The sequence below is a fragment of the Trypanosoma cruzi genome, genomic scaffold (genome assembly GCF_000209065.1).
Source record: "Trypanosoma cruzi strain CL Brener 1047053516723 genomic scaffold, whole genome shotgun sequence".
Lineage (NCBI taxonomy): Eukaryota > Euglenozoa > Kinetoplastea > Trypanosomatida > Trypanosomatidae > Trypanosoma > Trypanosoma cruzi.
Window position 1 is genome coordinate 368,925 of NW_001849576.1, and position 14,944 is coordinate 383,868.

Consider the following 14,944-nt stretch of genomic DNA (forward strand, 5'->3'; position numbering starts at 1 on the left):
AACTACAGTGAAAAAAAATTAAAAAGTAAAAACATTGAAGAAATAAAAGATAATTAAAAAGGCGGGCAATGCGGCATGTATTCTAGGTGAGGAGCCGCGGATCCACACACTGTGGCTCAGAAGACTGCCACAACCCAAATACAATCCCAGAAGAAGCAGCAACACACAAGACACGCACACACGCACGGTGTTGTTACCGCCTAAATCACGCAGTGTCAATTTCACTTCGTTGAGAGAGGCGAGGTGGTCGTCGGGACTCACGCCGCTCCAGACCCTGTGAGGTGACTGTTTGTAGTAGGGATTCGTTTCCAGGGCGTCGCGCCCATTCATTTCTCTTCGGTAATATCCCCAGCAACGTGCCCTCTGACGCTGTCAAATACTCGAATCTTCTCGGGCGGTGTCGGAGCCGCTTCTCTCGTCGGAGCGGGGACGCTGTCCTTGGGTGCACGCATCGCAGTGAAATTCAGTGGGCGGCTGTACGGAAAGACGTTCGTCACCGTCACATGAGATTCGTGCCCACCACACGCGTTAAAGCAAACCCTCAGTACCTCAGGTGGCCTCTGGCCTGTCAACAGCACCTCTTCCTCTCCCAGCGACCGACCATCAATATGCACAGAGGCCCTGTTGCCTTGCAGCATGAGTGCCAATTGGTGTTCTTTCCTCGGCTCCCGATTGCTGCTCCGTGTTGTTGTCTTGCCTTCGAACGCCGTCTCCCACTTCTTATTATGGCTGTACGACAGTCCCATGGTATGATTGGACTCAGTGATCGCCAGCATCGCAGTCAGTAGAGGCGTGCTACCACTCGGAGCCTCTTCGATGGTCACCGACGCCACAAGTGTGAAGTTTTGGCTCAAGGATACATGACGCACGTTATCACTCCGAGTGTTCACAGGCCATATTGCCCTGGACTCAAGTCCCGTGAATCGGAACCCATCGCTGTCCTTCACTGCGTTCCTCCACCATCGCATGCAGGCAAAGGTACTCGTCGTTCCACGTGTCATCACTGGCCGCATCGAAAAACACTGCCACCAGACACGCCGTGGGTTTAGACAAGCTGGAGAAGAAAATTTCCTTTTGCGCCAAAGTACTGAGGACGGAATTGATTGCACTCAGTTCCTCCGTCAGGCGGGAAAGTGAAATGACACGGCCCTCACCGTTGCCCCTCCGTCGTAAAAGATGCAAACTGTCATCCGAGTGCAGCAGGTTGCTGGCGAGCATCAATCCGCAGCATTGTCCATGACAACCGGTCCAACAGAAAACGTGCGGTTGTTGTCCGTGACCCAAAGGCAGAGCGCAGTGGCCCTTTTCTCCCCCGAGGTGTGCCCTCTCTGAGTGTACAGTGTGACTCTCCTTTCCTCAATGGTCGCGGTCATGAGGGCATCCACACGCAGGCTTTTGTCCCAGGGAGCTCTTGGTCGTGCGTTGACCCACACGACTGAGAGTGTCCCGATGGCCTCCGTCCACGCTGTCCCCATGTCACGCGACCCGTACACCCTCCGGCCATTGTCTCAATGAAGAATCATGAGAAGTGATCCCTCCCATCCGGTGACGCGGGGTTAAGGCATTGCGCAGAATACATGCCCACTGCGAGCGCCCAGGCACTGCCGTTGTCCGTCGAATGCACGATCATGGAGCAAACGTCTTCCGCTCTTCGCCATCAGAGGAAACACAGGCGTGCCATCCTCCAGCACAACACCTGCGCCACCAGAAGAAATGAACTGCGTCCACTCACCTTCGTGAGAAGCAGAAGAGATCCGTTTCGAGAGTGGTTTGGGGCCAGCCCACTCGATCCGTCCACTCCGCTTGCCACCCGTGGGATTCGTGACATCACCCACAACCAGTTTCGGCTCCAAGCCGCCCTCTCTCCAACACCCACCTTCGTAGGACACATCAGAGCCTCCCGCAAGAGAAAAAACTCCGTGGCCCTTCGTGATTGTTGTGGGGCGGAGCACAACACCCAAACTCTCCTCTCTCTCATCTGCACCAAGCACAGTGTGTGCCCTCCATGTATCTTTTATTGACCTCACCAACAACAGTGGGCCAATTCCACACAGAGTCGATGTACCCCGCAACAAGATCAGAAGAAAAGGACATAATTAATTGACCAAGTTGATATTCGGCATCCATGCAACCTTCGGCGAAAGCAGCAATTACTCCACCAGCACTGACGAGAGAGAGTGAAACAAATGAATCCCTCGCCGTAACTGGAACAATCCCATCCTTCGGCTGCACCAACGTCGTCTGCGCCACAAATAGATCGACTCCCTGCGGCACCTCAACATTTATTAAACCACTCATCGCATCATCAATGGAATTGCCCTTCGGCTCGGTGACAGGCGTGGGCCTTCCTTCGGGTGGCGTCGGAACCACATTAATATTTGATATTTCAAACGTAAGCAAACTCTGGCTTCGTCTCGGACGTTTTGGTCGCCGTGTTGGATGCGGGACTCCGATCGACGGTGTTGGGTCCGTCAGCCGCCGCAGACTGTCGCCAATCCTCGTTCTGACGTGACGGCTCAGCATTCACTTGCGGCGCAGTTGTCCCACCAGATTTTGTGTCATCCTTCCCTTCACGGGGTGGCGGCAACTGACAGATGCCCGTCCGGTCAGCATCGCCGCTCCGTGCAGGCGGATGGATGGTTCCATCGAGGGGAAATTGACGCCACCACAATTCATAAGGGCCGGCGTATTTATGCGTCGTCACATTCATCGTGAAGGCAACGGTGGCCCCTTCCTCTTTCCTTGCACAGCTGGCAGCACAGTTGCTACATGTGTGCACCGCATTGGCCACATGGCACACAGCACCCAGCTCACCATTCCTGCCATGCATGCGCACATCAAAGCCACTAAAGGTATAATTCTCACACTGAGCCTCAGCACCGGCAGCAGAACACCTCTTCCACACACACACACACACGCACGCGATAGCTCAGGCCGCCGTCACTCGGAGCACACGACACATCCACCAGCACAACCACCGCATCCGCATCGCCAGATACATCTCCAGCACTCCCAGCAGTCGTCGCGCACACGGACGAGCAGCAGCAGCACCACACACGCAAGTGCACCCTCATCCATCCATGACAAGGCAAAAAAATTTCCAGCCATCCCGCCTTCAATGGGACACGGAGCCCAACTCAACGCAGTCACACGCGGTACTCCACACCCGCAGGAAAGGAGATTCGGGCTGCGCACTCCCTCTCCCTCCTTCCTTCGCCTCATGGCCACGGAGGAAGACAACAGCCGCCACACGCAACTGCCAGCATGCACTGCAAAAGGAGCATTCAAATCCACTGCAATGTGCATCTTGTGTGTGTGTGCCTGCAGAAACACAAAGCAAAGAAGAAAGCAGAGTATGTGGAGAGACGCAAAAAACTAAAATGTACAGCGGAGGTGCGTGGCGAAAACAACAACAAGAAGACCGCTCAAACTCATGACTGCACTGCAGCCCAAGCAGCGGCAATTCACACAAGATTTATTTAAAACAAAAAAAAGAAACCTTTCCTTCGTCTTACACAAACCCCATCACACAAAATAATTATAAATAAAAAAGAAACCGTCCATTACTGTTCCACACAAATTTAAAAAACAGCCGGCTGCCGTGTGGCCACGCCAAACTGTCTGCATATATTTTTTGCCCGCAAAAGAAAATTAAAAGATATTTAAGTGTCTTTCAGCCGTCCGACCCTCTGTGTGTCCGCACATCGTTCACATTTCATGGGGTCATCGGCGTGTTGCTGCTCCCCTCAGCCCTCCCATCGGCGTGTGAGTGCGGCCCGCAGAGCACAGTCACTCGTGTGTGTGGGACTGAGAGAAGCACGCAGACATGACGGCGGTCGCGTCACTCCATCGGGAGAGTGAGCGCAGCAAAAGAAAAAACACGGCGGCAGGGTGTGGTTGTGTGTGTGGCGCTGCGGGTGTCTGCCAGCCCTGGCCGCAAAGAAAACAAAACAAGAGGGAAGAAATGTGTGCGCCGCCCCACAGGCCCTCGTCGCACGCCCACACGTCACGGCTCCCTCAGCGCGCCGTTCGTCGCGGCCCCTCCTCATGCGTGCAGCAGGCGAGGCGCACAGGGCCGTCGTCGTGAGCGTGTCGGTGGGTGTGCGAGTGGAGCAGTTGGGCGGGAACACACGGCACCCCTCGCAGGAAGAGTGCAGCAACAAACAATTAAAGAGGGGAGAGTCGAAAAGAAAAAAAACGTCCACAGTGATTGCCCCAAAAGCAAAAAAAGAAAAGGGATGGGTATTAGAAGTTTGATAAAAGCAAAAAAAGGTTTTTTACAACGACAAAAAACAATAAGAAAAAACTAAAACACTTACCAAATAAATAAAAACAGAAACAGTTACGGTGCTCCGCCCATGCAGCCAGGCAGGACGGCAGCGGTGCGTGTCGTGCAAAAGAGAGCACCAACGGGCATGCATGGGTGTGCATGCATATATACAATGGGCACATTATGTGTGTGTCTCGTGGGGTGAGGTGAGGGCGAGAGTCCATGCAGGGGGACACACACACAGAGAGAGAAGGACGAGTGTGTGTGCGGGCGGTGCACGGCTCTCTCCCCTCACTCTCACGCGGCCACCACCGCAGCAGCAGCCGCACACGCAACAACAAGAAGAAGCAAAAGAGGGGAGGTGGTGTGGGAGACCGCGGTGCTGCCGTCACTGTCGCCAACCTTTTCATTATCGCCGGTTTGGCGTTTTTCTGTCGTCGCAGCATCCGGTGTTCGAGCATCCTCAGTTGTGTTCGTCCCTATGGATTGTTCCTCCTCAAAAGGGGAAGGCTCTTCGCTTGTAGATGGCTCAGATTCTTGTTCTTGACTGCCAGTTGATGTACTCTGCGCCGTACCTTCCGTGGAGGCAGGATATTCTTTATTTTCCTTTTGTGTTTCGGGTAGGTTCGTGGATGTATCCGTGCTTTGGCTTCCATTCGTCTTTTGTTCCGGAGTTAACATTCCATTTTGGGTTTTGTGCTCCGCCGTTACTGTGTTTGGCACTGTCGTTTGGAACTGTTCACTGTTTTCTGATTCCTCACCTGGACTCTTTAACGAGTCTTCTTTCATGAGGGCTTTTGAATCCTCGTTTCCTTTATCTTGTACTCCCAATGGTGGCTGACCTGTTCCACCCTTACTGTTCTCGCCAACACCTTTACCCTCTTCTGAAGCAGGAGTGTGTGGCTGCGGCTGCGGCTGCGGTTGTAACTGTTGCAGTGGTGGCTGCGGTTGCTGTGGCAAATTCACTTGCGATTTTGGCAGCTGTATTTCTTCTTGTCCTACGTCTTGTAATGGCGGTTCTGTAATTTCTTTTCCTGGATCGTTTATCACAGTTTTTTCTAAACGCCCTGAAGTGTTCTTATTTGTTTCACCCCCCACTCCAGCAACAACATCCTCTTGGCCAGCATCTTCTTTTACTTCCAAAGATTTTACTGCAGACTTTTCTGGTGATTGATTAACCTTGGATTCATCTATTGATGAATCTGATGTGTCTGGTCCTGGCGCTGAAGTTTCAGTAGTCTCCACCGCACCTTTACCAGCACTCTCACCCCCAGCACCCCCAGCAGCAGATCCCACCACCGCCGCATCACACAACCAGACACCGCACCACAGCACGCAGAGGGCACACACCAGCAGCACACGGCCAGTCATCATCATCGCCATCACTCCTGTCACTTGCGTGCAGCCTTCAGCACAAAATAACAACACGTCAACGCAGAGTGAAAGCAAGGAGTGAAAAACAAGTAACACAAGAGTCAAACAGCAACCGCCCAGCAGAAGCTGCGCATACACCTTGAGGCAGTTGGAATTAGTAAAAAGGCAAAAAACGAACACACACAGCTCCGCAGCAAGTAAACAGAAAAAACAAAAAAATTAAAAAAACGCAAGCAAAGAAAACAAAAAAGAAACTGCACAGTATGGCGCCAGTGCGCACGCACCCATCCTCAAATGTGATTCCACGCAAACAGTTGTATGCCTGTCGTGCATATGACTGCCTACGGGATGCGTTCAAAGTGACGGATACAGGGAGCAGCAAGGAGCACGCAGCAGGGCAGCGGAAGCAAGTGAAGCAAAACACACAATCATTATTTTCTATTATTTATTTACATCGGACCACAGTGGACGCGCACAAATCCCCGCGGTTGAGTGCTGGTACGCACGGCCCGCATACAATTCTTCAGCCCAGAGTGGTGTACGCCAGCGCGGATGCGGCGAGCAGCAGCGGAGCACACACCCACGCAGAGCTGCTGAGGCTGCCGTGAACTTCGCGAAGACGTGACGGTGCGCGGGTGGTCGTCGTGGTTGGCGCCTCTGTAGTCGTAGCACTTGGTGCCTCTGGCGCAGTGGTGGTGGTCGTGGTTGGTGCTTTTGTTGTAGTGGTCGTGGTGGTCGTCTTGGAAGGATCCTCAAGCGTCATGGTATTTTTAGAATTATTTTCGTCCGGCGGATCCGTCTCAGTTTTCTTGCTAGGCCCAGTGGGTGGTGCAGGGGGCAATGAACTGGCGGCGTTTTCCTGCGCCGTACTGGACTCCTGGCCTAACGACCCTGACTCAACGGTGCTCCGAAGTGCTCCATCCGCTGTAGCGGACGGCGGACTGGTGTCCTTCCCCTTCGCATCAACGTCAGCTTTCGGATCCAGACTAGTTTTTGTTTCTGAAGAGAGCAATGGACTTGCTTCGGCGGAATCCTGAGAATTAGGCTTAGTCCCAGATGTAGTGGACGGCAGGCCGGCGTCGTTTCCCTCAGTTTGAGGTTCAGTCGGGACAGTGCCTACCGCACACACGTACGGGCGGCAGCACAGGGAGAGCACCAACAGGGCGCACAGCAGACGGCACATCATCATCATCGTGAGTGTGGTCGTTCAGTGGTGTGGAGCTGATCTGCACAGTGAGGGACATGGAGAGCAACAGGGGAGACGAGAGGTGCGGCAGACACACACAGAGGGCACACCACATGAGGAGAGGGCAGCAGCCAGGCATGCACCGTACGCCGCACACCACGCACGACACACACTCCAATCCACGGCAGCAGGCACACACACACAGCCCTGCCGCAACACCAACACACTGATGGAGGAGGGAGAAGCAAACAGGAGCGGCACACAAGGCTCCACCGCATGCACATACGGCGAGAGCGGTCCGTCGTGTCGGCACCCCTCATGAAGGGTACGCACACACACAAGAGGAGGTGCAGCGCACACAGCAGCACAAAAGCAAAGTAACAATTTAAAAAGGAATGATCCCCGCACACCACGTGGATTGTTGGTCCACGGGAAGTGCAGCCAATATCCATCACAAAAACAATTCATTTTTCTTTGGCCGTCGTTCATACTCAGCGCACACCACTTCATGCAGGTGTGGGAACCACAGCAACAACAGCCGCACACGTAAAAAAAAGATGCAAAGGATGGGAGGTGGTGTGGGAGACAGCGGTGCTGTTGTCGCTGCCGGTGCTGACGTAACTGTTCCTTTTCATTGCTGGTGAATGATGTTGTCGTCAATTCTTACGGTTGCTTGACTAGGAGTGATGTTAAAAGACAACTGGTGTCCTGACACTCCGTCAATGCCTTCCCTGTCCCGTCGATTTCTGTGCTCGCTGGTGGTGTGGGTGGGTCGCTGGGGTCGGCGAGACGCTGACAGGGCTTCCAGCACCATCTGATTGAAATTGGTCTGCCGTGTTCTCGTCCCCCAGTCCCACTGCACCAGCTGCTGGGGGCGGTGCGGCAGTCATGCCAGAAGCACCAGCAATGGGCTGGGGTGTCGGCCGCATCAATCAATGGGTGTGCCCGTAATCGATAGGAACGTGCACCGACGAGGGAGTCTGCACCGACGCTCGGGGATGGGGAAACAAAGACGCCAAACAGAACAGTGCATGCCACCCCGGAAAATCCGCAAGGCGTGTGTTGGCGCGGGCTGCGTTGTGGTCTCACGGCGACGGAAATAAATGGCGGTGCTGGTGGCGTCCTCGTCGTGCGTCCCCTCCTGCCACTCCTCGCGGTAAACCCATTGCCTGTGTACATTGGATTCCGTCTGAGAAGCCAATTAAAAATGTTCTTTCCTCTAAATGTATTGTACTCGCATTTGTTCACGGCCGCCCGCAATGCCTCCAGCGGATACACCTGCGATGCACGGTCGACACAATCCACATCCACTCGTCGTGCACCATCCAACACCATCTTTTCCTTGGAGCTATGAACAACACCGGGCACACACTCCTTTTCGGCCGTCCACGACATGCGCCTGCGGTGAGAATCCAAAGAACGTTCCATTCCTTTTGTGCACAAAGTCATGGAGCTGCCGCCGTTAAGCGCGTCCCGGCGAGGGCAACAAAATCCCGCCGCAGCACTCACGAATGCCCGCCCGTTGCCTCCTGTGCCGAAAAAAAAATAAACATTGGAGGGAAAAGCGTGCACAAATGCCCTGGCAAAAAAGGTCAGCATCAGTGGAAGAAAACTGAAGCCGTGGGTGCATGCTCCACAAATGTCTTTCCATTTTTATCCGCCTTCTTAGTTGCATGGAAATGACTTGCAACCGCACACGCAAAAGAAAAACAAAGGCAAAAGGCAAGCAGCGCAGCCGTTGAAACATACACGCGCGCATCGTATGAAACGCTTCAAGGAGAGGAAGGGAATGCAGACACAAGCGCACACAATCCCCACAGACACCCGCAATCGTGTGTGTTTGTATATTTCCCACTCTTTGGTCCTCGATGCATTCCTGTGCGTGTCTTGCCCGTGAGTCACAGTGCCGTAGGATGCCAATTCCCTGCACACAAAAGACTCAGGACGCGGCAGCGAGGCTCCCCAATGACCACCTCACGGCCATACCTTTTGGATATCTCATGGACCGAGCGCCTCTCGCTGCAGGCCACACCACCCAAAACAAGCAGCAGAATGCGCTGAGGAGTTGTGAGGGCAATCGTCCTACCACCACCGCCACCCAGATCAGGATGATTCTCCTCTTTGCCACCACACCCTTGAAATGGCCCGGCGTTTTTTCCTGCTGCTCCACTGTTATGGCCACCACTCGCGCCATTTGGCCCTATCACATGGTCGCGCTGCATCGATGCCAACGAAAGCCCAACCCGCAGCGTCCTCTTCCTGCCCGTCTCCATAATCATGCAGCTCTGCTTCAGAAACGGATCCTCGTCCGTCGCGGCGTTGCTCGCAGAGGCACTCGTGCTCCGTCCGCTCTGCGCCGACGCCGTGCTGTATCGTTGCACGCTCCCGGCCCTCCTCGTCAAATGCTCAAGGCTCGCAAACAAATGGGCGTCGGGCGTCAGTCCACCGTCTCGGATCAGCTGCTGCTTCTTGGCCTCCGTCAACTCTTCGGTACTGCTCGCAGTCACAAGCAACAGGAGAAGACGCAGTCGCACTGGCCGGGGCATCGCCGCATCCCTCGTCAGGCGCCGCACGCCATCCAGGTTTTTCCTGAGGGGTTTGTGCCCAACGGCGATGTCTTGTTCCACCTCCCGCACCTCCGCCAGTCGCTTCTCCCAGTACTGTGCCACAAGCCTCGCGCAAACATCGATGTGCAGCGACAGTCTGGCTTGCCTCTCCCGAAACTCCGGCGGAGCCCGCACCGCACTCCCCAACTCCGCAAGCTTGGCCTTCGGCTCCACGTCCTGCGCCAATCCCGGGTGATACGCGTGGAGTTTTTTCAGCGCCACCGAAAGCTCCTACACGCACTGCGCAAGGAATCAATGACGGCACAAGCACCAGTACACATCTTCCTCATCAATAACTGCCGCTTCGAGTCCTCACCCAGACGATTCCTACAGGTCTGCTCATGCACTTTATTCTCCAGCGGCATCAGGTCATCAAGCAGACACCGACATGTGCGTTGGTGCATCAGCGGCGTCACCGTGACACAGCCCCAATCAACGATGATCCGCACCGGGTTGCCGCGGCTGTCGGCGCCCCTAAGTGAAATCCGGCTCGTCGTGGTATTGCCTGGCAAGCCCTCAAAAAAGGTCCCGGCAAACCCATGGCAGATGCTGCCTCTTTTTTTTTTTTTTTTTGGCAAATGACAGGCACACCGTTGTTCATGGCGTGAATAGCCGCCACAAGACGTGACGCCGCAACGTCCACAACGGATTCTCAATTCGGAGGCAACAGCAGCTGAGGGAAACCATTCTGCATGCTGAGGTGGAAAACCAGCACCTCAGGGGCGGCGAAGTCTAACATAATGACCTTGAAACACATCGCCCTCGGCGCTATCCGAGCCCACTCGAGTTGCTGAGGACTGCGATGCGGGGTGTACCCCAGCGAAAAGATGTGTGCATCCCTGTGCGGGACCGTTGCCATCCAATCCTCAACCACACGGCTCACAGACGCATCCTCCACGGCAAAAAAGTAGGGCGCAGGGCTACTCATAATCAGCTGCCGCTGCGTCATGAGGTCCTCGAGCAGCGTCACGCCGTGCTCCATGAGGTCATGAAGACGCAGTGAGCAGCTCAGCACAGACGCAGCATGGGCATCGCAGAAAAAACTTTAAACGATCCATGAACGGCGTCAAACATCTGATGGAACATATGATCCCGCACACAACCACGAACACCATTGCTGGGCTCACGCAGCTGCCCCTCTTCCGACGGCCTTGCTCGCACCAACCCGCCCCACATAATATGTCAAGCACAATTCACACAGACAATGTGCTTGGATGTGCGTGTGTGTGTCTTGTGTGCGCACATTCCACTCGCATCGTTCTGTGTGTATTTGCGTCTCAGAAAATCTAACAAACACACAAGCAATGCCATACCACCATACGGTGGCCCAACATCGGCGACCAACACGAAAGGAGCAGTGTGCATAGGAAATACAACCAATCTCAAATAAAAGTCAAACGGAGTTGACACAGCACATGCATATGGAGAACGGCACCCATTGAAATAGATGTTTTTCTATTGGAAATCCAATGCTGAGCGCGGGCCACGCAGGAGGAAGCGCAGTCGCCTCGCAGCGCAACGCCGTCCAAACCGCAATCCATAGAGTGTTGGCACGGCGGCAGTAGAGGCAAGCAGAAGAAGCAGCGGACAGGGACAAGCAGCAGCAACAGTGTCATCACCGGGAGTCGGACGCGTGTCCTACTTGCCGTCCTTCTCGCTGCTTCGGTCCCTGCCGCCGAGAGAAGCTTCTCGCGGTCTGTCGGGGCATCCCGTCTGGAGCCACTTCTCCTCTGGCGACGGATGCTTCTGAGGAGCAGCCGTGTCGACATCCTTCGGTGGTGTGCCGCAGCCGGTCTCAATGCTCTCCGCAACGGGGACGGGTGCCCCTGGCAATCCTTGTTCAGTAGATGCCGGTGAGACCGTCCTGTTCCACACGCTCTCTCCTCGTCGTCCCACGGAAACACTGGAAGCAGCCTGCCGCTGTTGGCGGATATCGTGCACACCTGCGCGTGGTCACGGCAACTAACATTCCCTCATCGTAGGGCGGAGCAACCCACACAATCGTCGCTCCGTCCGTGCATGGGACCAACGGACTTTACCCTCTTCAGTCACTCTCAGACGCACCCGCATGCCGAGGCACCTCAATGCCGCATGCATGGCAGCACTGAAATATGTCTCCTCCGGGTCCCTCGCATCCGTCGTGTTGTTGGGAGGCGTGTCCAGACACCACGAAGAGGGCTCATCCCCAGGCATCGCAGACAAACATTCTCCCTACAGATAACAGCCTCAACATCCCCCACATCCAGTGCGGGATCAGTGATGGGGCAACTGTCCATCGGACGTTTGGCTAAGCTTTCATGGATACTCCGTCTACACACCAACCACTGGAATACCGATCCAAAGTGCAGCGTCTGGCAGAAACGCCCAATGCACAGAGCATGTGGGAATATTCACTCATGTTCGGTGCGGAGCACTTCCTCTGCAGCAGCCGGCACCCCACAATCGGCGCCATTCACTCATCCCTCGCGTGGCGTTGTGATAAGTGCGACTCCAGCGTCCTCCCGTCCCCATCGCCATCCTGCAGCTCCATGCCATCAATGTCGTCGCAGTCATGGTGCTTCCTCGCAGACATCGCGGCAGTCGTCGAGTCCACCACCACCGACAGCGCCCTGCCACGCACTGCAACGATTTATCATTGACAACACCAGTGGAACGATGCCCAGAAGGCACCGTGAACCAACTGCAAACGCTGCCCGTGGCAAATGAGGACACAATCAAAGGACCCTCCAGTGGCTGCACGAGCAGACGATCCGCATGCAGTTACAGAGCAGCAGGGACAGTCTCCTCGGCAAGAGCGTTACCGTGCGCAGAGGTCAAAACACCATTCTTACAACCGAATAATCTTCCGGGCAGCTGGCCGGATCCTGAAATTATCTATGGAAACCAAACAAGTTAGGAAAAAAGGTTCGTTAGTTAATTGCTTCAATGTTTTCTTTTCATTCAATATATAGAATTCTGTGGACCACTAGCATGGTCCTTTGTCCTCAGTTAGGATTGAAATATTATTACTTACGAAGTGGCAGACTTTGGGGTCCTCCAACCACAAGACCCTGCCGCTCACCCTTCGCAAGTTCCATCCCTTCGCCAAGTCCTAAAGTGTAAAAACACGACCGCGTGATATGCCGTCTGCGGGGTTTTCTGCAGACCGCACGTAGGCAAAAGTTGCCTGTATTCCGCGAGAGTCCAAAAACTCATATATCCGTTGCAGCTCCCATGTCATGGCGTGCGATTTTGAGCTGCCTTTATTCGCCGCTCCTTGCAGCGAAGTGTTGTCCACCCAAACGTCCATGGTGGATGGCAAGATGGCGGAAAAAGCCGACAAGGCTAAGCGTACCGCGCGCCTCGGCCTGCACGATAAGAAAAGGTTTCCTCTCCCATTTCCCCCCGGCAATTTTAACGTCGCCGGAGTCTGGAATAAAAACGGCTCCCCATCCATGGAGCGACGCATCCGTGATGATGGCAGCCGATGCTTTCTCGGTGGGCTTGATGATTCGCTTGCGATTATATTCTCGATGATGTGTCGCAATCTCTCGCCCAAGCCAACCGCTGACGGCGGTAAGTTCGCCGGGGATGTCTCCTGCACAATTCCCCGGTTAAGTGCGGATAATCTTTGTTGCACTGCCTTGATGAAAAAGTAGTATTCGCATAAACGCGTGCCCAAAATGGCAGCCGCGTACAAAAAGCGTGACGCCATAACCTCCATTTCCGCGATGGTTAAAGAATTAAGCGACGGCATGGCGCGTACAGACCGGACAAACTTTTCACTCAGGAATACCGCCCGGTGAGTGTGATCAAACTGCACCCCCAGGAAGTTGTAATGCGTGGCGCCCGATTCGCGTTCATCCCCCAAGGATGCGTGACAACTGTCCGCATTACGAAGCACTTGGGCTTCCCACAATGTCACATCGCTTTTCAACCCTGCAATGCGTATATTATCGATCCATACGTCGATACGCACCGATGGAGGTGCAGCCCAGAGGGGGTGAACCACCGTCGTCACCGCCGCGATTGCCGAAGTAATAATCCGGAGAATTTCTGGGCCGGCCTTGTATCCCATCGGGAGCCGTGTGAGCTCCACCAGCGTGCCGTCCACCACGTGGCATCGAAAGAGATGCCGAGTCCCCGCGGTAAAGGGACTTGAAAAAGGGATGCCTTTAATTCCAGGCAGGAAGCGGCCTCAGCCATCACAGGCGGCAAATAATGGGAAATGTGTAAAAGAGGAACATTAGCCTCGTAAGGGTCGTCTCTGTTCTTGTCGCGTGGCCACGCGATCCATCGTCGTCGTGAACCGGTGGTTTTCTCCTCCACAACCGAGAAAGGTATTATCCATCCGCCTGTTATTGTGGACGAAGCGTCCTCGATAATTCCTGCTTTTCGTAACAATCTCGCGTCAGCGGTTGGAATCCTCCGTGAGCCTTCGCACGCTTTACCGGAGGAAGACGGAGGTAAAGGGGACCGCCCCACGAGTCCCCAAACTTGCATGAACCTCTCCAAGGTAGCCGGGTTCAACCGAGTTTTAATCCACTCTAGGTTCAATACGGGCACGTTGACTTGCTGCAGCGGGATAGCGTGTTCCTCTTGTGGAGTGGCCAGACGCGTCCTTGTGGCGCGTCTCGTTATTGTAGCAGCATGATTGTGATAAAAATCATAGAAAAAAACGCTCCTCCGCTCTCAGCCAGGGTTCCTGCCCTTCAGCAGTGTCTCCCTTCACATCAATGCGACCAGCGCCGACAACTGGGTCAGCATTGTGGTGTACATCCACAAATATCGAACAGTATTCTGGGGAAGGTCGAACGGGTCGACGTGCTTCGCCAACTGCGAGATCACGTGTGGATCCAAATTGTATGTCTCCACGATTTGAGCAGCGTGCCTCAACGCACCGTGTTTTATGGAATGCGCCGTGGCATCCCAAGGAGCCAAAGCTCGTTCGACTTGGGCATTAGTAATATTCGTAAGCTTTTCGTTTTCTTGAAGTGTCCTGCATAGCTTTATAGTGTCGAAAGCGCCCTGCCTCTCGGATCCTGACGAACCGCGAGGGGCGGTGGGGATCCGCCCTCGCCATCTTCGGCGCCACGGACCAATCCAAAATTAAGGTCCCGTCCGGCTCCAGTGTGAAATTGTTGGGTGTCAAGGCCACAATCTCGGACCAACGACTCGCCGTTATCCACGCAAGTCGTAAGACAACACGTTCCCTCCAATCGGTCCGGCTGCGGATTACTTGATTCATCTCTTCCTCTGTCAAGGGGCGCGCTTGCTTCGTCTCCGATCGCGCCGCAACCTTTTGTAACCCAAGAATCATCATGTCCAGCGGGGTTCGATTCATTTCAAACATGGACCGCAGCATCCTGGCGTACTGCAGTCGGGTCGATGGCGCCACTCCGATGCCCATCTAAAAGACCGCACAGCTCTCCTCGTTGATCGACCGTTCGTGCGTGCGGCATAAGGTTGTGAATCGCCCCGCTAGGGACATTCTCCGCTCCCACTTTGACGGCTCCCACATCTCTCGAG

General features: G+C 54.6%; 4 protein-coding genes and 2 pseudogenes across 4 annotated transcripts, besides 6 other annotated features; all 6 read right to left on the reverse strand.

The window, feature by feature from the left end:
* Nucleotides 1-5,907: a sequence feature (areas not merged during assembly with more than two copies in the genome that could not be assigned to a particular haplotype).
* On the reverse strand, nt 19-2,523 carry Tc00.1047053508221.20 (annotated as a pseudogene).
* Nucleotides 3,532-3,552: a sequence feature (AT_rich).
* Nucleotides 4,568-5,653, reverse strand: Tc00.1047053508221.30 (mucin-associated surface protein (MASP), putative; the record flags this gene model as incomplete). Its single annotated transcript, XM_816893.1, has 1 exon — nt 4,568-5,653. One exon carries the CDS (start codon nt 5,651-5,653, stop codon nt 4,568-4,570), a length of 1,086 nt encoding a protein of 361 aa, XP_821986.1.
* Nucleotides 5,908-6,682: a sequence feature (heterozygous, non-Esmeraldo-like haplotype).
* On the reverse strand, nt 6,168-6,836 carry Tc00.1047053508221.40 (mucin TcMUCII, putative; the record flags this gene model as incomplete). The annotated part of the gene is made up of 1 exon (XM_816894.1): nt 6,168-6,836. The coding sequence occupies one exon, from the start codon at nt 6,834-6,836 to the stop codon at nt 6,168-6,170; it is 669 nt and encodes a 222-aa protein (XP_821987.1).
* Nucleotides 6,683-14,944: part of a sequence feature (areas not merged during assembly with more than two copies in the genome that could not be assigned to a particular haplotype) that runs on past the window's edge.
* Nucleotides 7,494-8,429, reverse strand: Tc00.1047053508221.52 (uncharacterized protein; the record flags this gene model as incomplete). The annotated part of the gene is made up of 1 exon (XM_816908.1): nt 7,494-8,429. The coding sequence occupies one exon, from the start codon at nt 8,427-8,429 to the stop codon at nt 7,494-7,496; it is 936 nt and encodes a 311-aa protein (XP_822001.1).
* Tc00.1047053508221.64 lies at nt 8,747-10,597 on the reverse strand (annotated as a pseudogene).
* Tc00.1047053508221.76 (uncharacterized protein) lies at nt 10,819-11,205 on the reverse strand (the record flags this gene model as incomplete). Its single annotated transcript, XM_816910.1, has 1 exon — nt 10,819-11,205. The coding sequence occupies one exon, from the start codon at nt 11,203-11,205 to the stop codon at nt 10,819-10,821; it is 387 nt and encodes a 128-aa protein (XP_822003.1).
* Nucleotides 12,253-14,944: part of a mobile genetic element that runs on past the window's edge.
* Nucleotides 12,273-12,493: a mobile genetic element.